Here is a 22194-nt window from a genome sequence, read left to right as displayed (position 1 = left end):
ATAGCGGCATTTTGGGAGGTTATCGTTGGTAATGAAGCGATAAAACTACAAGGATAGGGATATCCTTGTTGATAGCCCATGGTGGATTTAGCCATGTAATCCACCTCCCATTGGATTATATGGCTAAGTCTGAAAATTAGCAGACGTAAAAAAGCAGAGTTAACCGTGGTTACCAGTCTATAATCTCTAGCGCTGCTTTTTTTGTCTCTAACAGGGTTAGCGTGAAGCTTAATAATAGGAGAAATGTCGCTTAGCGACATTTCTCCTATTATTTTGCTCTGGAACGCCCACTTTGCATCTCATTAGAGATGCAGAGGGAAGCGTAGTGAAAAAGGGTGCTAACATGCGATTTTGCATGTTAGCACCCTGTTGTTGACAGAGCGATATTTTCATCTCCGCTTCTTTGGCTTTCAAAGCAAAAGAGCAGAGATAAAGCCCTTGTTAATATGCCCCCTAGAGAGAGAAAAAAGCACACAGGGGCAAAAGAAGGATGAAGAGACATACACTTTGACAAAGAGAGAAAGCAGTGATGAAAAAGAAACTGCAAGAGTAAGGTAAAGAGGAATGGGGTGGAATGAAGTCTAGGCAGCCTTGTATCTCATCTTTCTCCGCTTCACCTCTCCCTCTCTATTCTGTTGTATCTCATCTTTCCTTGTGTCAGCAATCACTAAATCCCTGACTTCTCTCTACCTCATTTCTGCCTATCTACCCCTTGCTCCAACTACCCTCAATGAGATCTCTGCAGAAATCAGTGAGTTAAACTGTTTATGTCAGGAGTGCAGAGTTCCTTTGAGGAAGTGTTGGGGGATAGGACTTGCTGATCAGGCAATTTATTGCATACAAGAGGATGGCACATGCCCTACGTTGAAAGAACCCGCAGTTAATGGGGTGCTCCAAATGCGTAACCCAACTATACAGGGCACTTACCCAGGAGATTATAATGGACACTGGGTGAGACTAAGTGGGAAGAAAATTTAGACAAACCGTTCTCAGATGACGAATGGCCAAGATTAAACGATTCCCCATGAAAGTGTCTAGGAACCCTTTAAGCTATGTGTTTTTTCATTTGGTGAATGTATACATATCCTTTCTGTTATCAGGCTGCAATACCCTAGGCTGTCACTAGAGGGCCTCAGAGTTAGATGCACGGCCTTCTGGGAATCTGGCTGTATTACCCTATGTATTCACTTGAGGGAACACGTGTCCATCACTGCAACAGTCTCAGGATATCAGAATGTGCGCGTGAATATCTTCTGTTGGAAGTGGAAAGAAACAATGTCAAAAGTTGACTGGGCTTTTCTCTTCAGCAGGCACGTCATAGAGAGGGGGTGTGTCCAATATTAATTTGCATATTCACTTCGACAGGTCCATCATTTCACTCATCTTTATGACCTACATAAACATGCTAATACCAGGTAGTGGTGATAAAAGTGATTAATATAGCGCCGAATACATTCCTATGTTCTCTGGAAGAAGTCATATTCTTAGCTAATACCAGGTACCTGTATGTAACAAGCATTTATAATGCAATAGGTCTCATACTGACATTATTTTGAGTTATTGACATTGTAAATTACATTGTTTTTTGTTTCTTTTGTAAAACATAAATAAGATGCTTTGTAATTTAATATGACAATTGCTAATAAAAAGTTTAAATGTCAAACCTATTGCATTTACACTAGTGTACTTATAGTGCTTTGTCTGCCATAACCCTGGTGCATCTCTTTTCTCCAGGGGGGGGGAGAAAGAGGGGTAATGAGAGAAATAGAGAGGAGGTAGAGAGAGGCTAGGGGAAGAGAGGGAGGAGGAGAGGAGAAAGGGAGAACTGCAACAAGAGAGGGAAGAGAGAGAGAGGCGAAGGGAAGAGAGAGAGGGAGGAGGAGAGGAGAAAGGGAGAACTGCAACAAGAGAGGGAAGAGAGAGAGGCGAAGGAAGAGAGAGAGGGAGGAGGAGAGGAGAAAGGGAGAACTGCAACAAGAGAGGGAAGAGAGAGAGAGGCGAAGGGAAGAGAGAGAGGGAGGAGGAGAGGAGAAAGGGAGAACTGCAACAAGAGAGGGAAGAGAGAGAGGCGAAGGGAAGAGAGAGATAGAGGGGAGGTAGAGAGCGAGGGAGATGCGAGGGGAAGAGAGAAAGGAGGAGAGGAGAAAGGAGAAAGGGAGAACTGACGCTACAGGTGAAGAAAGGAGAGCCACTGCCTGTCTCATCACTTGCCAGGGTGCCTTACACCCTTCGGGCCCCAAGGACATGACACGGACTGGCCCGCCGGTAGGGTGGCCAACTGGCATTGGTGCAAATTCAGGACGGTGAGTGTAAAAATTCAGGACAAAGGGTCAAAATTCAGGACACAAATTCAGGACAGGAGGTCAAAATTCAGGACAAAACTTCAGGACAATAGATATGTTTTACAGACACATCAGAGGAGGTCGCACAATAGTATATAAGTAAGCCCACATATTCAACCATTTGCAAACCTATCCATCATGTATCCTTCCATCTATCATTTCACTCATCCATCCATCCATCCATCCTGTCACTCATCCATCCATCATCCATCCACCCTATCCATCTGTACACTCATCCATCCACTCTTCTACCCATCCATCCATTCACTCATCCATCCAGCCTTTTACCCATCGAGCCATCCTTTCACTTACTCATCCAGTCACCCAGTCACTCATCCTTCCACCCACCCATCCACCCTTTCAGTCATCCATCCATCCTCCCTTTCTCTCTCCATCGACCCTTTCACTTAGCCATCCTTTCTTCCTTCCATCCATCCACCCACCCATCCATCCATCTACTCATCCACTCATGAATCCGTCCATTGACCCTATCACTCATCCATCCTTTCTCTCATCCATCTATCCTTTCACTCCTTCACTCATCTATTCATCCTTTTGTCCATCTACCCTCCCTTTCACTCACTCATCCATCCTTACATCCACCCTTTCACTCATCCGTCCATCCATTCACCCTTGCACTTATCAATTCATCAATCCAGCCATCATTTCACTCATCCATCCACTCACTCATCATCCACCTTTTCACTCATCCATCCTTTAACTCATCCATCCTTTCACTCATCCATCCACCCTTTTACCCATCCAGCTACCCTTCCACCCATACATCCAGCTATTTGCCTTTTCTCTCATCCATCCTTCCACTCACTCATCAATCCATCCATCCATCCTCTCTCATTCTTCATCTATTCAATCTTTAATTCACCCATTCACCCTTTCACTAATTCATCCAGCCATCCACCCATCCCTTCACTTACTCACTCGCCCACCTTTTCATATTAATTTTGAGCTGATCCTTTTTGAGAAGAGGCCCATCAAGAACTTCACCCTCGCTGCAGGAGCCATTCCAGGTCAGGGGCAGAAGCCACCCAGGGCAGAGACCGGATCCACCACAGGGGGGACAGGAGCCATCACAGACAGGGGGTGGAGGGGGGACAGGAGCCACCACATGGGAGGACAGAAGCCATCACGGGGGGGGGGGCAGGAGCCATCACAAGAGGGGGAACAGGATCCACCAGGGCGGGCACAGGGGTGGGCATGCAGTATTCAGGTATCATTTTAGCCCCTCCAGGGTGGGGTAGGGCTCCAGTCCTCACCCCCTCCTGGACAAGACAACGAGAAGACAGGCTCTCTTTCTAAAATGTTAGTTTTGCCACCCCACACTGATGTACAGTACTTAAAGGAGATACTCCAGGAGAACTGATTTAACGAATTGTCCTCCATACTTTGTTAATCAGTGTGGGTGCGATTGTGCCATTTCTTTATTTTATTACATTATAGACTGCATGTCTGAAGAACCAAGGATTGCTTACAATTTAGTGACAGTAATTAAGCTCTGTGAAGAGAACCACGTGCTGCCTCGGTGTAATCAGGGCCGGTTCTAGGATGTTTGGGGCCCTGGGCAGAAAGGGAATGTGTGAGGCCCCTCTAAATTGCAGAGACATGACGCATTCAGGGCTGTTTGCATCTGAATAGATGCCCCTGCGCCTGAAGCTGCAGCCCCTCCCTCTCAGTCACATTCAAACACCTCTTAACAGCTCATCAAGGGCTGAAGGTGTGAGGGTTGCCATCCCGCTGTGCCTCTCCAATGCTGCTGGGTATCTGAGCTTGGTGCTGCCTCGGAATCCACCGCAGCAGCATCGGAGTCAAGAAGGGAGGTGGGTGGAAGCTGTGCCGTTTTTAGGGTGGTGCGACCGGTGCCCGGTTAAAATTACGGACAAATGGCGTCCGTCCGTTAAAGAATCCTTCACGGACAACGGACAGACGGCCAAAATTACGGACTGTCCGTGAAATTTACGGACGGTTGGTCACCATAGGACTGGGAACTAAGTGAACACAGACTCACCCGGCCGCACCCCCTTGTCGCACAGAAGAGAGGGTGATAACAATGCTGGGTCTGCTCCTTGCCCAGGTACCCAGTGGGGCCCGCCAACACAAAAGTATTCTGGCCCTTTCCGCAGAGCTGTGCAAATGCTACACGCAAGCAAGTTAAAAACAAAGATTCCCGGGTTCCCTGAAGACGTGGTGGGCAGTTTGAAAACAACAACAAAAGCAGTGCGTCAGGGCGCAGTACCAAACTGAATGGTACAAGTTTATTTTATTGATCTGTGGGGGGTAAAAGATTGAGTCAGGTTCTCATGGAAGAGAACTAGTGGCGTACAGGCTACAGCCATCTGCAGCAAGCACACGAAGCAACTGAGCTATCTTACATAGATTAAAGCTCCTTGTGTACACCGAGTTGGCCCTCGTGAAAAGTACTCTGATCAAATGCACTAAATGCGGTTAAAAGTGCAGTTTACAGACACGGTTACACCCTGCTGCTCTCACTCGGCCGCAGCCCCGCCCCCGCCCCCGCCCTGGCGCTTTGTTTGGGACGGGGAATGAGTTTCCAGGCTGCCATGTCTCCGTTTCAGGCCTGCCAAGCCTCGGTATTCGCACCTGCCAGAAGTCACTTCTGCCTCGAAAGCGTTTGCAGCTGCCAGACCATGGTGTCCAGGTCCTCATCGGCTAGTGACCTTGAAGTCAGACTCGTTTTCACAAACACCAAACCACGGCTTGAGCATAGCCAGACCTCACAGTGGTCGCACCGGCCAGGCCTTGGCATTTTCCACTTTCAGACCTCAATGGTGTTAGCAGCGGGCACGCCTCATCTATGTTAGACCTGTCAGCACTCGGGATTGCACCAGCCGGTCAGGCCTCGTTGTTTGCACACGTCAGGCCTCTTTGCACTAGCCAGTCAGGCCTCGGTGTTTGCACGTGCCAGGCCTCTTTGAAGGAGCCAGTCAGGCCTCGGTGTTTGCACACATCAGGCCTCGGTATTTGCACACATCAGGCCTCAGTGTTTGCACATGTCAGTCAGGCCTCAGTGTTTGCATATGTCAGGCCTATTTTTCTGCACCAGTCAGTCAGGGCTCGGTGTTTCACCAGCCAGTCAGTTCTCGGTATAGGCACACATCAGGCCTCAGTGTTTACATATTTCAGTCAGGACTCAGTGTTTGCATATGTCAGCCAGTCAGGGCTCGGTGTGTGCACCAGCCAGTCACATTCAGGCCTCGGTGTTTGCACACGTCAGGCCTCATTGTTTACATATGTCAGTCAGGCTTCAGTGTTTGCATGTCAGTCACGCCTCGTCGTTTGCACACGTCAGGCCTATTTACACCAGTCAGTCAGGCCTCGGTGTTTGCACCCACAAGGCATCCGTATTTTGCAGCTGTCAGGCCTCGGTACTTCCAGTGGCCTTCACTACCCCACAGGCTGGCAGATTAAATACCAGTCCGGCGCAGACCAGGGCTTGATCCATACAGATTAGTGCGCTTTGGGGCAGCTTTAACGATAATCCCGCAGTACATGTCAATAACCCGAGATGAAAGACACGGAATGAGGCGTGAGGGAGAGTGGTTAAAGAGACAGCAGCGAGAGAGTTTAGGTTAGTGACAAAGAAAGGAAGAGAGGTGAGAAACTAGTGGCTTGAATGAGACAGTGAGAGAAGCGGGAATGCGGCTGCCCTGGCGCCCGCAGGGTGCCCTCAGGAGGGCAGGCCTCTAGTGCCAGCAAAGCACCAGCCCACCCCCCCTTCTTCTAAGTGTGGGGACCCCTCGGGCAGGAGTCCCCCTACTCTGGCATCCAGGGGCTGCGGCGCGCTGTGGCAGCACACCACGCGGATTGTTTAAGGGTCATCCTAGGCCGCATTTACTCAGCCCAGTAGGAGCGTTACAGCTGGGTGGAGCCAGTCCCATTTAGTGGTACGCCCGGGGGAAAATGGTGTGCTCCTTAAGGTTCCCATGACCTAGGCAGTGTGTGGCATCTCCCACATCATGTGTTAGGCACTGGATTACAGACAGTGCGCCCTGCATCGAATCAGACAGATTCTCTGAGCGGGTATGCCTAGGGGGCTTCACTAGAGGAAGCTGAGCATCCGAAATTCCCATAAGGAATAAGGGATGCAGGGCAAGGGCTGGAGGGCAGCCGTGCTCATTGTCTCATACGCCTGTTATGGACATTCCTGTGCGCATGGATTTAGCAAGTAAAGGGACCGTGCCAGGGTTAAGCATAACCCCCTCGCCCGTATAGCCTAAACTGGCAAGCGGGGGTTGGAACGATCTTCTAACATGTGAGCTGCTGTCCTAGAGATGGGAGACACGTGTCCAGTCACACACGGTGCTAGATGGCGGCCGCCAGTGTGATCAGAAAACAGGTGGGGCATCGTGTGCCAGGGTGTCTGTAACTGTCCCGCCCAGAGTGGGACGGGGTTGAGTCATGTGACGCAGTGGAACTTTGCAGCGCGAGGAAAATAGTGCTTGACACAACTTCACAGGGATAAAGGGCGTTTTGTTCCATCAGACACTAGTTGACCCATGCTAACGTCTAGGGCTATTGGGATATAGATGGGGCATCGATAACTAGTAGGGAGGTTCTCTTTAATCTAGATTTGCAGGAGGCTCTAGACAGGAGAGTTAGCGGGCAAGACTATAGCTGTTTTGGTGGGGGGCTCTGGCGGCGACGGTGGCCGCCTCCAGAGCTGTGGCGGAGTTACAGGGTGATCGGTAAGCAAATGGGTACCGAAGGGTACCTCTGCGCGGCACCATAGGGGGTGCCAGAGCTCAGCAGCCTCATGGGAGGTTCCTGGAAAACCGTTTCGGTGCCCCGTTAGTCCTTTGGGCGGTTGTGGGCCTGAATAACCGGGGGCTTGCCTTGCTACGCTCCGCCCTGAAAGGGGCGTGAGTAATAAGGGACCGTGATCCGGGAAGAGGATCACCGAAGGGGCAGCACAGATGGGGTTCGTCCCAGTGCTGCTTGGCTCATCAGGCGGGCAGGTGGCCCAGATGGTTGCCTACCCTTGGATCGCCCATAAGATAACCCACCATATTACATAACAGTGCATGTAATAAACCTGCAGCAGTTTTTACCCAAACAAAATTTGTGTGGTGTGTTTTATTTATGCGTAGAACATGCATGCTATTGTGGGGGGGTGGGGAGTGTTGCCTACTGCTGGTGCTATGCGGCTGCCCTGGCGCCCGCAAGGTGCCCGCAGGAGGGCGGGCCTCTAGTGCCAGCAAGTCACCAGCCCACCCCCCGTCTTCTAAGTGTGGGGACCCCTCGGGGAGGAGTCCCCCTACTCTGGCAGCCAGGGGCTGTGGCGCGCAGGACGCGTCATTTCCGGGGCGCGAGGAATGGGGGGTATATAGGCCTCCCCCACCCACTGGCCTTCCTCTTTTGCGCCCTGGACATGCCGTCTCCCACCCTACCGCTTACCCGGTGTGGAAGCAGCGGGGGAGGCATAGAATGTTGTAATGTTGCTCTTTTTCGTTGCAGGCGGAGTTACAGGGCGATCTGGAAGCAAATGGGTAGCGAAGGGTACCTCTGCGTGGCACCATAGGGGGTGCCAGAGCCAGAGCCCAGGAGCCTCATGGGGGTTCCTGGAAAACCGTGTCGGCGCCCCGTTAGTCCTTTGGGCGGTTGTGGGTCTGAATAACTGGGGCTTTGCCTTGCTACACTCTGCCCTGAAAGGGGCGTGAGTAATAAGGGACCGTGATCCGGGAAGAGGATCACCGAAGGGGCAGCACAGATGGGGTTCGTCCCAGTGCTGCTTGGCTCATCAGGCGGGCAGGTGGGCCAGATGGTTGCCTACCCTTGGATCGCCCATAAGATAACCCACCATATTACATAACAGTGCATGTAATAAACCTGCAGCAGTTTTACCCAAACAAAATTTGTGTGGTGTGTTTTATTTATGCGTAGAACATGCATGCTATTGTGGGGGGGTGGGGAGTGTTGCCTACTGCTGGTGCTGTGCGGCTGCCCTGGCTCCCGCAAGGTGCCTGCAGGAGGGCGGGCCTCTAGTGCCAGCAAGGCACCAGCCCACCCCCTTCTTCTAAGTGTGGGGACCCCTCGGGGAGGAGTCCCCCTACTCTAGCAGCCAGGGGCTGTGGCGCGCAGGACGCGTCATTTCCGGGGCGCGAGGAACGGGGGGTATATAGGCCTCCCCCACCCACTGGCCTTCCTCTTTTGCGCCCTGGACATGCCGTCTCCCACCCTACCGCTTACCCGGTGTGGAGCAGCGGGGGAGGCATAGAATGTTGTAATGTTGCTCTTTTTCGTTGCAGGCAGAGTTACAGGGCGATCTGGAAGCAAATGGGTAGCGAAGGGTACCTCTGCGTGGCACCATAGGGGGTGCCAGAGCCAGAGCCCAGGAGCCTCATGGGGGTTCCTGGAAAACCGTGTTGGCGCCCCGTTAGTCCTTCGGGCGGTTGTGGGCCTGAACAACCAGGGGCTTGCCTTGCTACGCTCAGCCCTGAAAGGGGCGTGAGTAATAAGGGACCGTGATCCAGGAAGAGGATCACCGAAGGGGCAGCACAGATGGGGTTCGCCCCAGTGCTGCTTGGCTCATCAGGCGGGCAGGCGGCCCAGATGGTTGCCTGCCCTTGGATCGCCCGTAAGATAACCCACCATATTACATAACAGCGTATGTAATAAACCTGCAGCAGTTTTTACCCAAACAAAATTTGCGTGGTGTGTTTTATTTATGCGTAGAACATGCATGCTATTGTGGGGGGGTTGGGAGTGTTGCCTACTGCTGGTGCTATAGGGTCAGAGGGTTAAGACACAGAGTGGCGAGAGAGACGGATGAGGGAGAGTCACAGAAAGGTGACGGAGACTGGGTGATTGAGAGAGGAAGACATTTGGTGGCAAGAGACCCTAGTTTAAGTGATTAAAAGTGGATGGAGGCCAAAGGAAGGGTGGACAATCTTACAAAATATCCAAGTGAGCTCAAATGTGAAATACACACTCCATTCCCACTCAAACAAGACGGCGAAGATGACCCCGAGGTTAACTTATTCCACTAACTCGTGCTTTTAATTCATGCGGAGCGCAAAACAAATGTTTAAACAGTAAAGGCCAGCACAGCCTCTGCATCAGCCCATACCAGAGGCTAGAGAACTGGGAGACGGGGGGTGTTAACGAGGGGAAAACACGTTGTGCCAGTAATTCGCTATAGGCAGAGATAACCAAACCTGCCAACTTGCAGAACAAGCGCGGTCCTGAAAGCGAAAGAGGATCGCGCTGGAGCATGGGGATCTCTTATCTTTATGGGGCCATGTGTTTAAACACATGGCCCCATAAAGATAAGAAAGTGCTTCACAACAGCCGTGAAGCAGGGCACCGAGTCCGATCGCAAGACAAAGGGCGGCAACCAAAAACCCTCATTTCCAATGGTAGGCCACCGTTTAACATAAACGGCGATGCCAGCCAATGGAAATGAGGGGCGGGGCTTAAAGCCCTCTTCTGAAAATCCTCTACAACAAAATCTCTCACGGAGGCGGAGCAGGACTCTGCCCTGCAACGCACGCGAGCCCTAAAAATGAACAACATACTGCGTCTTTCAATTTATTTTACTGGGTTTCGTGTTATCTTTTTGAATTTTTTAAGTTATTGTTGTTTTTGATGTTTTGAGTCAGTTGTAGCCAGTCAGGTAAATGCAGCACTGGAATCATAATGAACAAGCAAAATGTATGACTCAAATTGCACAAAAAGTTCTCTTACCTCAGCAGGGGAAGAATACAACTCATCAAATGAAAACAGTGTGAGCCCAAAATGTTCTTGTATGGAACAAACACAAGAATAGGGAAGATAGCCATCCAGTTAACAGCAGAGATCTGCGATAGACAGCACAACCATCCAATCATGAGCAAGGGGCAGACCCAAAGCCCCTTCTAAGAATAAGTTAAAGTATTGAAAACAATCAGTGGCAGCCGCCGCAAAACTCAAGTGGGGGAGGCTGGGATGGGACAGGGGAGTAGGGAAATAATATTATTTCTTTTTAAATGTACCTGTTCCGACGCTGCCTGCCGCCTTGGTGCTCCTCTTCTCTCCTGATGGTGTCCAAGTAGTCCCTGGGATACCAGCACAGGCTCCCTACCCAATCCCGGCACTGCTCTTGATAGCATGAGAGCAGTGGCAGGATTTGTCGGAGCGGCTTGCTTTGCCGCTCAGATAGTGCCTGGGAGTCTGTGCTGGTTCTCCATCCCAGCTGGGTTGGAGAAACCAACGTGCGCATGACAGTTTGGCCTGCCTAAGACGGCCGGCCAAACCGCCACACGCACTTACAGTAAGCACTACTCCTCTCCTGCTGGCTGTAACAACTTACAAGCTCTGCCCCGCCCAGACTTGTCTGACTCTATAGGAAACAGGAAAAGTAAGATGATAATAAAACCAATTTATTATCATTTTCTTTTTCCCTGTCTTCCTCAGCTGGCTCTCAGCAGGGGGGGGCGACACTCCTCTGTCATAGCAAAGGAGCCGCTGCTGAAAATATTAGGTCTTCATTGGACAGCTAAAGGTGGCTGTAGAAAGATTGAAAAGGTGGTGTTCTGTGCTAAGATCATTACAATTAGATCTATGCCAATTCTGGTTTTAGGGCAACAATTGAAACCTTTTAGAATGGATTTTCCATCATTGTTGCTCATGACTACAAGTATCACCTGATTCAAAAATTTAATAAAAGAGCTGATATTTTGATTTCTGAAAATCTCAAACATTACATGATTTCTGCGCACCTTTGAATCATGTAAAGCTGCAAGAAGTAACAGTTCATGTTAGGGGAGTGGGCAACAAGTCATTATTCCTCATTATATGTATTAAAATCTTCATTTATGATTTTTTTAACTACCATGATAATAATTGTTACTCCTGATATAAATCCTAAATTCCCCTGGCATGGGAACCCCTTGACCCCTGATTATAGGCACACACAATGTTTTCTTGGCATGTAAAATGGAAAACACAAATTGTCATCCCGGCAGAAATGCATGCGGGAATTAATGCATTAAAAATATTATACTTATGTTTCCTTCTTGAGATCAGCAAGAAAGCACCAACCAGATAGCTCATGCCAGGAGTTTCAAGTTCAAGCAAACCCTTTAAGATGTGGTTAAACACATAATTTTAACCTGTGTTCCTTCTAGAATGCTCATGTGAAGTTGAGATTTTTGCTGACTGCATGGAGATCTTGGAGTTATTTTGATTTCTCGGTTGAAATTTCTGTTGTGTTTTAAGAATAATGAAGAGATAGGCAATCTACTGCATTTCAACTAAAAGATAAGAATAATAAAAACTTGGTAACGAGTATAAGAAATGCTACTGGTAAAATGGTCACAGGCTGTCCTGAAATATTAATAATTTTCATCAATTTTAGTCTGACCTTTATAATGATGACTGCCGGCTAACCCTGGGTATGATCGATACCTATCTTCAGGCAGTAAAGTTAAATCAAGTAACCGCGGAGCAGAGGACAGGGCTGGATACTTCAATAACTAGGGAGGAGATTAAAATAGCCATCGCACAATTAGCAATGGGTAACGCGGCAGCTTCCGACTCTATCCCGACACATTCTAAAAGAGGTTCTCAAATATAATTTTCCTGCATTTTTTGAACTTGTTAACTCCTCTGCATTTTTAGTGTTGACACATTGATCTTGGGGGTAATCCTTTATAGCCGTCTTTGTCGAAAAGAATAAAAATCCACTGAATTGAGGTTCATATTGCCCAATATCAATGATAAACTATGATCCAAAAATGTATACAAGGGTACTGTCAGATTGGCTGCAGTCATGGGATCATTAATCGCCCAAATGCAGCATGGATTTCTTCCTCCACATGCATGTAAATCTAGCTATATCAGCATGTCGCTATAAAGCGGAAAAGCCCCAGAGGGATGAACCTGTTGGATGCTGAAAAAGCATTCGACAGAGTCTCCTGACGGTACCTGTGAACGGTTATGTCTGAGATTGGGTTTGTTTTGGCCTTCATCATACAGAGTCAGTCGCTGTACTCTTCTTTAGCTGCCAGAATCGACTGTATGGGATCATTGTCTTCAGGTATTCAGCCAAGTTGCAGCACTTGGCAGGGATGCCCCCTATCCATGCTATTATTTGCTCTCTATTTGGTTCCATACATTCGGGTACTCAAATCTTCTGCTTACTTTCCACCTTTGAGATTGCATGATTGGAAGGTCAAGTTCCGTGCACATGCAAATGAATTTGCGATCTTAACATCATCCCCCAAGAAGGCACTCCTAGCCATCTAGGACACTGCCATGGCATTTGGGCAAGTCTCAGGATATAAACTGAACATGGACAAGACTGACATTGCCGCTCATGTTTACCCAGAACTTTGCAATGTTCAATTTGTTACATTGGCTAGATACCTGGGTGTCCATATCTCCTTTCATATGGATAATATTATCACTCTTTATATTATACATAGATTATATATGGATTCTCTTCCTATATTTAGAAAATGGGACAGGTTACGTCTAGGTCTAATTGGAAGATGTAAAATTATTCCCAAAATGTTTCGCCATATCTCTATCTATTCATGTCCATCCCCCTGTATCTTTCTAGGAGCTTTTTTTTTTAAAGTTTGAAAGCATTTGGCAGAAATTTATAAGGCAATTTTAAAAACCTTATTGCAGTATAAGAGAAGACATCTACAGCTTCCCTGTAGTGAGGGTGGGTTTACACTTCTATCTCTCTGGAACTATTATATCTCCGCGTATAATTAAAGACTTTCAGTAGTGGCTGACTTGTCCCTGGAGTATCATATCTTTCCCCAGATGAATATATGTAGCAAAGGCTTGATTTTTATGGCCTATCTCAAACATAGCCGGTTCAAAATTCTTTCAGTATATCATAAAGTTTGGCAGGATATTCGTTCTACATGCCACATACCACTGTCTCATCAATGCACATCTGTTGGACATAAACCTAGTGTACCATCCCAAGTCAGGAAGGACCTGACTTGGGAGTTTGGGCTGGTCTGTTCCCATGAGCTAAAGGGGCAAGACTGATTTGCGTATGCCCAGGTCTAAACTGGGGTGGCATGGTGAGCAAAAGAAAGATGGATTTAACCCAGATCTCTTGACTGGGGGGTGAATATCTTGATTTGTTCTGCATTCTAAGTACGCTGGGTATGCCCAGACATGGGTCCCAAACTTACTGTGCCACTGGATTCAAGCTATCTTGGCTGATGGGTGGTGAAACCTTGAACCCGGTCCTAGGATGCTTGTTTCCAGTCCAGGGAAGACCTGGCTTGGCAGTTCGGGCTGCACTGTTCCCGTGAGGCACAAGGTCAAGACTGATTTGCATATGGCCAGGTCTAAACTGGGGTGGCATGGTGAGCAAAAGAATGATAGATTTAACCCAGACCTCTTGACTGGGGGTGAATGTTTTGATTTGTTCTGCATTCCGTCCATCAATTGTGTGTCTTTTGCTTCCTCGCCCTCGGTGCGCCAGGTATGCCCAGACGTGGGTCCCGGGCTCACTGTGCCACTGGATTCAAGCTATCTCGGCCGATGAGGGGTAAAACCCCAAAACCGGTCCTAGGATGCTTGTTTCCACTCCAGGAAGGACCTGGCTTGGCAGTTCGGGCTGGACTGTTCCCATGAGGCACAGGGTGAAGACTGATTTGCATATGGCCAGGTCTAAACTGGGGTGGCATGGTGAGCAAAAGACAGTACAGTACAGTACTGAGTCGGCCCTCATGAAAGTAGCAGTATCTGTGAGACCTTTGATGCTGGGGGCAGGGTCGTCTTGGTCCTGCTGGACCTCTCGGCCGCTTTTGATACTGTCGCCCATTCACTTCTGCTTGCCCGTCTACATAAGCTTGGCATTATCGGCACTGCTTGGGAGTGGTTGAAATCCTTCCTGGAAAAGAGGACTCAACAAGTCTGGATTCCCCCTTTTGTGTCATCATCTCAAGAGTTGCTGACAGGAGTACCTCAGGGGTCTATTCTTAGTCCCTTGTTATTTAATCTTTACATGACTCTTCTTATTCAGCTGGCTGAGGATCTGGGTGCCAAAGTAGTTGCCTATGCAGATGATACGCAACTCTTGTTTACCTCGAAGAAACACGAGGCTGACACATCTCATGTCAAGGCCTGCCTGTCTGCGGTATTCCGCTGGCTTGAGTCGGCTCAGTTAAAATGTAACGCAGATAAAACTGAGATTCTCTTCTTTGGGGAGTTCCCCCCTCTGTTGTGGCATCACTTCTGGCCGACTGAGTCCCCCTGTCATTCCCCTTCTGGCCATCCTGTGAAAAATCTTGGCATCTGGTTTGATGATACACTCAGTTTTGGTAACCAGATTGGCAAACTTACTGGCATTTGCTTTGGTATTTTAAAACTTCTCCGTAGATTTCTGCCACTATTGCCTCTCTCTGCTAAAGAAACGGTTATCCGTGCTTTGGTCACCTCTCGCATAGATTATGCAAATGCACTTTATGCCGGTTTGCCATGTTACCGTCTGGACAAACTTCTGGTGGTTCAGAATGCCGCCGCTCGTCTCCTACTGGATCTTCCTAAGCACTCCAGTGTTCGGCATCACTTGTGTAATTTACACTTGCTGCCAGTTAAAGCTAGGATAAAGTTTAAGGCTATTACCATTGCTCACGCTGCACTCTATGAGTATGGCCCTGCCTATTTTAGGAAACGTTTTTAGTTTTACAACCCTGGCAGGTGCCTGCCCTCCTCGAATATGCTCCTAGCATCTGTCCCTAGGTTTTGCTTGAAACGTAAGCGTGGCAGTTCTCTGTCCTATCTTGCAGCAACTTACTGGAATTCCCTTCCCCATAATCTGCGCAACGTGAAGAATCCCTCCCAGTTTAGGAAAAAGCTAGAAACCTTCCTGTTCAACTAGCCTGTCCCTTTCACACTCTGCTTTGGTTCCCTCTGAAGCTTTGGCTCGCGCCGGGACACTCTATTGAGTAGCCGTGCGTGCTATAAATCCCTTACAATAAATAAATAAAATAAATAAATGATGGATTTGACCCAGATCTCTTGACTGTGGATGAATGTTTTGATTTGTTCTGCATTCCGTCCATCAATTGTGTGTCTTTGTCTCATCGTCCAGTATTGGCATACATTTTTTGAATTGATAAATCAATTCTTGGAGCCAGATCTTAGATTTGACTCCAAAACTGTTGTATTGGGCATGTGGCTAATGTTTCACCCAGTGTTGTGGGACTCTTTTTCTTTGCTATCCCCACCACAAGACCGGCGAATGCTCGGGCATGGCTTCAGAAGGAGGATCCAGATTCTTTGTCTTGGTGCCAGGAGTGGATTGGAATTGCCAGTTATTCAAACTCACCGTAGGCACACCAAGCTAAGAAAAATCTGGGAGCCGGTCAGGTACGGCTTTTTGGTTCTTATTTGATTATGCATTAGTATTATGAAGGAATACGACTGATATGAACTGACATTGATTCTTTCATTCTTTATGGCCAATTAATTCTCTTTTTTAGATCTAACATATGCATGTATGGGACTCTGTAATATTCATGATCTATATGCTAAGATGCTTTTTAGCTTTTTACGTTGTTGCTATGGAATTGCTTTATTGATATGACATATCTTTTCAATAAGCAATAAAAAAAGTAGTTAATTTTATTTCTTAATTAGAGCTGTGATCAGCATAAGGATCTGAAAGATTGTCTGCAAGCAGGAAGATTCCTGGATTTCAAAAAGACTATCATGCACTTACATCCAGAAAGAGGCGCCTTCCTTTATTTTTGAATCCATGTGTATGTTTTGTTATTATTGTTTGTGCATTGGGAATGACAATGAGTATGCGGGGCTTGACTATGCCATACTTTATAAAGTGGAATTTCTAATGTTGTACTGTGTGCCTTTGTTCTCAGGCTTTGTTCGGATAATTGTGTTTTCATCTATCTGCTCAGCTCGCAATGCCTGTGAGCAATCTATGAAGAGCCTACTTCCACCTACCGTATCTTTACAGAAAATAACAGCACTATATCTCCAACACGATTGCTGCACTGTCTGGATTGATAAAGAAGTCCTCCATAGAATATTTCTCTCTTTTCTTCCAAATACCCAATACTTACTTCTCTTCTCTTGAAGGTGTTTTGGGTGCCACTGTGCTAGTAGATGCCTCATTGTTGTTGGCCAGATTTAGGGTGCTCTGTATGCTGCTACTGCTCTGGCTGTGAAGCAGGTCCTGTGGAAAGGGACACATGTATCCTGGGAACCCCAAGGCACCAGAGAAAGCCATGCGATCGGGATTCGCCACAGAGAATGGAAGCAGTGGGAATGCTTGCAGCTGGTAACTCCAATAAGCTGGATGTGGCTGTAATGGTTGACTGGACTTGGAAGTATTTGTCCATTCCTGGCTTTTCCATTGGTTGTCGGCTGACCAGGAGACCTTACTCTGCTGTGATGGGGTCGGATGGGGATTAGTGGTGATGACAGTATCTCTCAGCTTTGTGCCTCCATTGCTAGAAACGGAAGTCCTCCTGGCACACTCTATCACTGGGCAAGACCCAATCAACAGAGATGGAGACTCCATTTTTCCTCCCTCTCCTGAAATGTCTTTATGTAGTTGTCTACCCACTCTTTTAAGATTCACCTCAATTGCTTCATAGTGCTGAGTTCCGTCTGGTGATTGCCTCATCTTGTATGGAATAGTGGGAAGATGACCTGAAACTATTGAGGATGGTATCCTGTTTTCACTTGGTGAAGTCCTATGGGATGAATGTCTGGAGCTGTCCGAACAGGACATACTTCTTGGCATGCTACTTATCCACTGACCACAGCATGTCCTCTCATCATCGCTCTTTTTTGTTATTATTGTATCATTTGTGAATCTTTGGGGCAGCTCTACCTCATTTGTATGCCTTTGATGAGAAAGCCTTCCCAGTATCTTGAGACATTCCTGTTCCAAAGCATCCATCTGCAGAAGCTCAGCAGCCTTCAGGAGGCACCTCAGGTCTTCAGGGTTCACACTGAGATCCTCTGAGTAGGCGAAGTCCAGGATCTGTTGGAATGTCCTGTAAGAGAGGAAGTCTAAGTTGCAGTGCTTCCCAGCACCTTGTAGAAGGCTGTGAAACTTCCTGCTGGAACAGCCCAGCACCAGGCTGTGAGCGTGGAACTCCTGGTTACCCACCACAATGAGCGTGTCACACAGTGTCCTGGATCTTTGCATCTCCCTTGCCCTTTGCAGCAGCAAGCCAGAGTAAAGAGGGTTCTGCAGCCTCACCCTTGTAGACATTTTCAGTTAGCAGTATGGACCTCAACAGGCCAAGGCAAGGACAGCCCTCCAGAGTCTTTGAAACAAAGGTCTCCTGAAATGAAAGAAAAGGACATTGTAAATACAAGCAAAAGGTGGGCAAGGGCATTACATAGCTCCAAGCTTCAGAGGGGCAGCAAATACTCTCTGAACAGGGGTGTTCTACATACAAAAGCATAGCTGATATTTGAATTGTAGGCCTTATTAAATCTACAGACATTCAGAGGTCAGGCCTGTTGTGTGACCTTATAGGCAGAGATAATTTCCCCTCTCTGTTCACAGTGGAAAGATACCATAAACCATTGCCCACCAAACCTCTGCCAGGAGCTTCACTCATGCCAATTATAGTGCAACTATTATACTATTCTGATTGGGGTAAAGTTTTATGACTGTCAAGAGAGAGAAGAGTAATGCTCAACCCACAATCTTTTTTATCCAGGTTTACCTCCAGTGGTACAGGAGTCTATATAACACTTCAACGAAATCAAGAAACAGATCCCTACATGGGAGGTGCAGTACCTCTACAAATACCCACCTCGGCCAAAAAATTAAGAAACCTATTGGTAAAGGTAAAAAGTCACAGAGGAAAGTAACATTGAAGCGGGGGAGAAACCCTCCAGGGAGGCTGATTCTACTAGTGACATTGACTGATGTATGCCTATATGCAAAGTATTTGTTGTTTGGTCTAATGCCAGGTCATAAAAACTGCCAATATCTTGCCAATAAGTTGCTATTTACCTGTTTTACCATATATGGTTCACTATGGGACCAGGTCGACCTGAGTGCGCTATCAGATCTCTTAAAACTTGTCTATACTTCAGCTGATCTATTCGTAGCCAAAGATATCACAATTGTACTCCAAATCGATCACATTTATGTCATGTAAAGTTTGGGGATTAAATGACCTTATGAAAACCTGTCAGGTACTAGAGTACCTGGATAGACACAAACTATTATAATTTTCCTGCAGGAGACTCATCTTGATCCTACCAGACACGTACAATCTGCATCAAAATTGTGCCTCGTTAAGTGTTTCTCCTCCTACAGTACTTACTGCAGGAGAGTTGCAAACCTCAATCGCAGCTCTCTAGACTTCAAATGTACTTGGGTTACTCCCGAGGTGTGTGGTAGATATCTTGTGGTTCAGGGAAACCTATATGACATTCCACTCCCATATTCAATATATTCAATATACATGACACAACACCGATTCCCTAGAATTCTTCAAGGAAATCATGCAGCTTTGTCTGAGCTGCGAGCTCTCAGTGGGGAGATTTCAATCAATCAGTCAATCAATCAGTCATGATTTATAGAGCGCGGCTCATCACCCCAAAGGATTTCCCGACGCTTGCATTCCCCAGAGGTTCATTCGGAAAGCCAGGTTTTGAGGGCCCTTCAGAACTCTGGAAGAGAGGTGATGGTCCAGAGTAGTATGGAGAGGCTGTTCCAAGTCTTAGCTGTGATGTGGGTGCTTCGGTAGATGAGGGAAATATGGGCAAGTGCTCTCAATGGTTGGTGGAAGTTCAGGCAGTGGTTGATGTAGGGGGGTCTTTGGTTGTTTAGAGCTTTGTGTGCGTGGGTCAGCAGCTTGAATTGGCATCTCTTCTGTACGGGGAGCCAGTAGATTTGTCTGAGATGGAATGTGATGTGGGTTCATTGTGGAAGGTTGAGGGTGAGGTTGAGTCTGGCTTCAGTATTCTGTTTGAAGTCTCTGTAGGAGGTGTGTGGTGATTCCTACATAGTGAGTGTTGCCGTAGTCCAGTCACGTGGTGATGAGGGTCTGTGTCACAGTGTGTCTCATGTGCAGGGGTAGTCACTTGAAGATCTTACGTAGCATGCACTGGGTGAGGAAGCTGGCAGAGGGGCAGCATTGATCTGTGATTTCATGGTGTGTTTGTTGTCAATGATGGTTCCTGGCGTGGTCAGAGGGAGTGGGTGAAGGTCCTAGGTATGATGGCCACTAGGCTTCATTCCATGTGTTGCTTTTGTTGCCAAAGATCAGTACTTTCACCTTGTCCATGTTCAGCTACAGGCTGTTGTTCTACATCTAATTAGAAATACTTGTCATGCATCTATGGAAGCTGGTTTTGGTGGTGAAGGGTTGGGGGGTGGGAGTGAGGTTTGTCTGCTTAGGAAATTATTTTGTGACTGTGGGATCTGACAATGTTGGCCAGCGGGGTCACATATGCATTCATGAGTGTGAGGCTCAGGGATGAGCCCTGGGGGACACCGCAAGGCAATATCCTTGGGTTCGAAGGTGAATGGTGGGTGGTGGATCCTTTGGGTTCTTCCGGTGAAGAAAGAGGTGAACCATCTGAGCGCGTACCTTCGGATGTCGATGTGTTGCAGTCTTTTGATCAGCCTGTGGTGGAATACGGTGTCGAAGGCTGCCGAGAGTTCGAGGATCAGAGCTGCTTTTTCTCCTTGGTCCAGGAGGGTTCGAATGGCAGCGACCAGGGATCTTCGGTGCTGCCATTGCTGTGGAAGCCAGATTGGGAGGCATAAAATAGCTGGTACTGGTGTGTCATGAGTTGTTTCTTGATGATCTTTTCCAGTACCTCTGCTGGGAATTGGAGCTGGGAGATTGGCCGGTAGTTTTTGAGTTCGCTGGGGTTGACAGAAGGTTTTTTGAGTATTGGTCTGACTTTGGCATATTTCCAGGCATCGGGAAATGTTGCGGTGGTGATAGAGGTGTTGACCAGGGTTGTAAGTCTCTGGCCGATTCTTTGTATCCTCTACTTTTGCTTCTGAGGCATCTGAAAATGTTGCAGTGGTGATAGAGGTGTTGAGCAGGGTGGTGAGTCTCTGCCCGATCCTTTGGTTTCTGAGTTTGAAGATGTAGAGCAGGCATGGGTCTGTGGGTGCTCCCGAGTGGATAGATTTTATGGTGGAGGTGGTGTCCTGGGTGGAGAGGAGCTTCCAGGTGGTCAGCCTGTGGTTCGTGTCAGTTGTGGTGGTGGCATATTTGTTGAGAAAGTCTTTAGTTGTTGGTTGGGGTTTGAAGTTTCTGTTTATGGTTGCGACCTTGTCATGGATGAAGTCGGCGAGGTTGTTGCACAGATCTTGTGAGGGAGTGATGTTGTTTCGCTGGCAGCCGAGTTGGAGAATTCAATGTTATCTTAGATTCACCGATAAATAGATCCCATATATCATATGTTTAACCCAATTCTGCATCCAACGTGCTGTCTTAAATTATGGATATACTAGAGGTGGTAGATATACTTCATGTCATGCATAGATTTTTGGTTGCCCCATGGATGTTGGATAAAACACATCAATGGAGTTCATTATTAAAATGTATCCCTCAAGGGTGGATATCCAGTAGGTAGTTTTTAAATTTTACTCACAAATCCACCTCATCACAAAGATATCGCAGCACACCTAAAATGCACTTGCCTTCTTAAGTGTGAACCCGATGCTGAAGCAATGTTTTTTTTATTTTTGAGACATCAGTTAATTGACAAGAGTGACAGTTGAATGGCAGGGTAGCAAGCTTGTTCTTTTTGTTCGACATATGAAGTAAGGGAAGAAGGACACCCTTTCTTTTCTCTTCTCACTCCCTCTTTTTGTTTAGAGTATTGAGGCAGCGCACAGCTGTGAGAGTTACATTTTTCTAGCTATCCCTAAATTAGGATTATTACAGTCAGAGCCAAAAAATCCCCCCTCCTGTTGTTTAACCTGGTATGGGAAGACTCCCCTCATGACAGGACAGGGTATAATCTAGTCATGGCAGAAAACCAGGGTTTGTCCTTTACATAAGGCAATATGAACCTGATATTTTGTCTGGCCCACCATTGCTCTTGGACCTTGACATAGCTCAGACGATTTCCCAAACAAAAGATTGGGGTACTCAGACTGAACAGATAAAGAATAGGATTAGATCCATCTTGCATGTTGTCATACTAATGAAACAGTAGAAATCTAACACTGCCCCAAGAGGCTTGATAGTGACAAATGCACCCAGTATCTTCCTGGAAGATGCTTCTTTTAGTAGAGACTGGGCACAGATAGCATGGCATTGCACCAGGGATTGGATAATACTAATTATAAAAACAGCCAAGAGGCTGTCAGATGCCATGTTGATAGCGATTCAGGCTACAGAGAACTATTTCAAAAACACAATCATCCTAGTCAAGGAAAAACTTGATGAGGCGAACAAAGAAATGACAGAATATAAAGAATCTTTGACACAGTCAAAAATACAAAAATTTCAAAAAGACCTCAAACGGTTCTCTAACACTAAGACATACCCCTATGCAGACCGGCCTACACCCCTATGGAAAAGCAGCGGAACCTGTCGGACTTGAATTCTTCTGATGGGTACTCTCAGATACAGGAAGTGGGTCAAGTGGGGGGAGTTTAAGGAGTAAGCAAAGAGAAAAGAACAGATGACAACAGTGGCCACCACAATGGCAGCAAAATACTCCACTCCAAGGCCTGATGGGGTTACCTCAACATTTTTACCCCCATCACAACCCCACCTGATTTTTGGCTGGGGCAATCCTTTCCAGCGAGGCCCACCACCTTAATACCCTCCCAACCATAGATTTAATTCCTTAGAGAGAGAGAATCAAGTACATTGGGAGGAGAACACCATGG

General features: G+C 47.3%; 1 protein-coding gene across 1 annotated transcript in view; it reads right to left on the bottom strand.

Moving 5' to 3' along the window:
* The window catches only part of LOC146809107 (zinc finger and BTB domain-containing protein 16-like), a 435238-nt gene that overhangs the window by 366312 nt on the left and 46732 nt on the right, over positions 1 to 22194 (bottom strand). The window contains exon 3 of the mRNA XM_085615909.1: positions 16415 to 17650. Coding sequence (XP_085472035.1) covers positions 16415 to 17577 — 1163 coding nt within the window. The 5' untranslated portion in view covers positions 17578 to 17650. The remainder of the gene's footprint in view (positions 1 to 16414; positions 17651 to 22194) is intronic.

The sequence above is a fragment of the Triturus cristatus genome, chromosome 7, assembly GCF_964204655.1.
Source record: "Triturus cristatus chromosome 7, aTriCri1.1, whole genome shotgun sequence".
Taxonomy (NCBI): Eukaryota; Metazoa; Chordata; class Amphibia; order Caudata; family Salamandridae; genus Triturus; species Triturus cristatus.
This window is presented reverse-complemented; position numbering and strand designations above follow the sequence as displayed.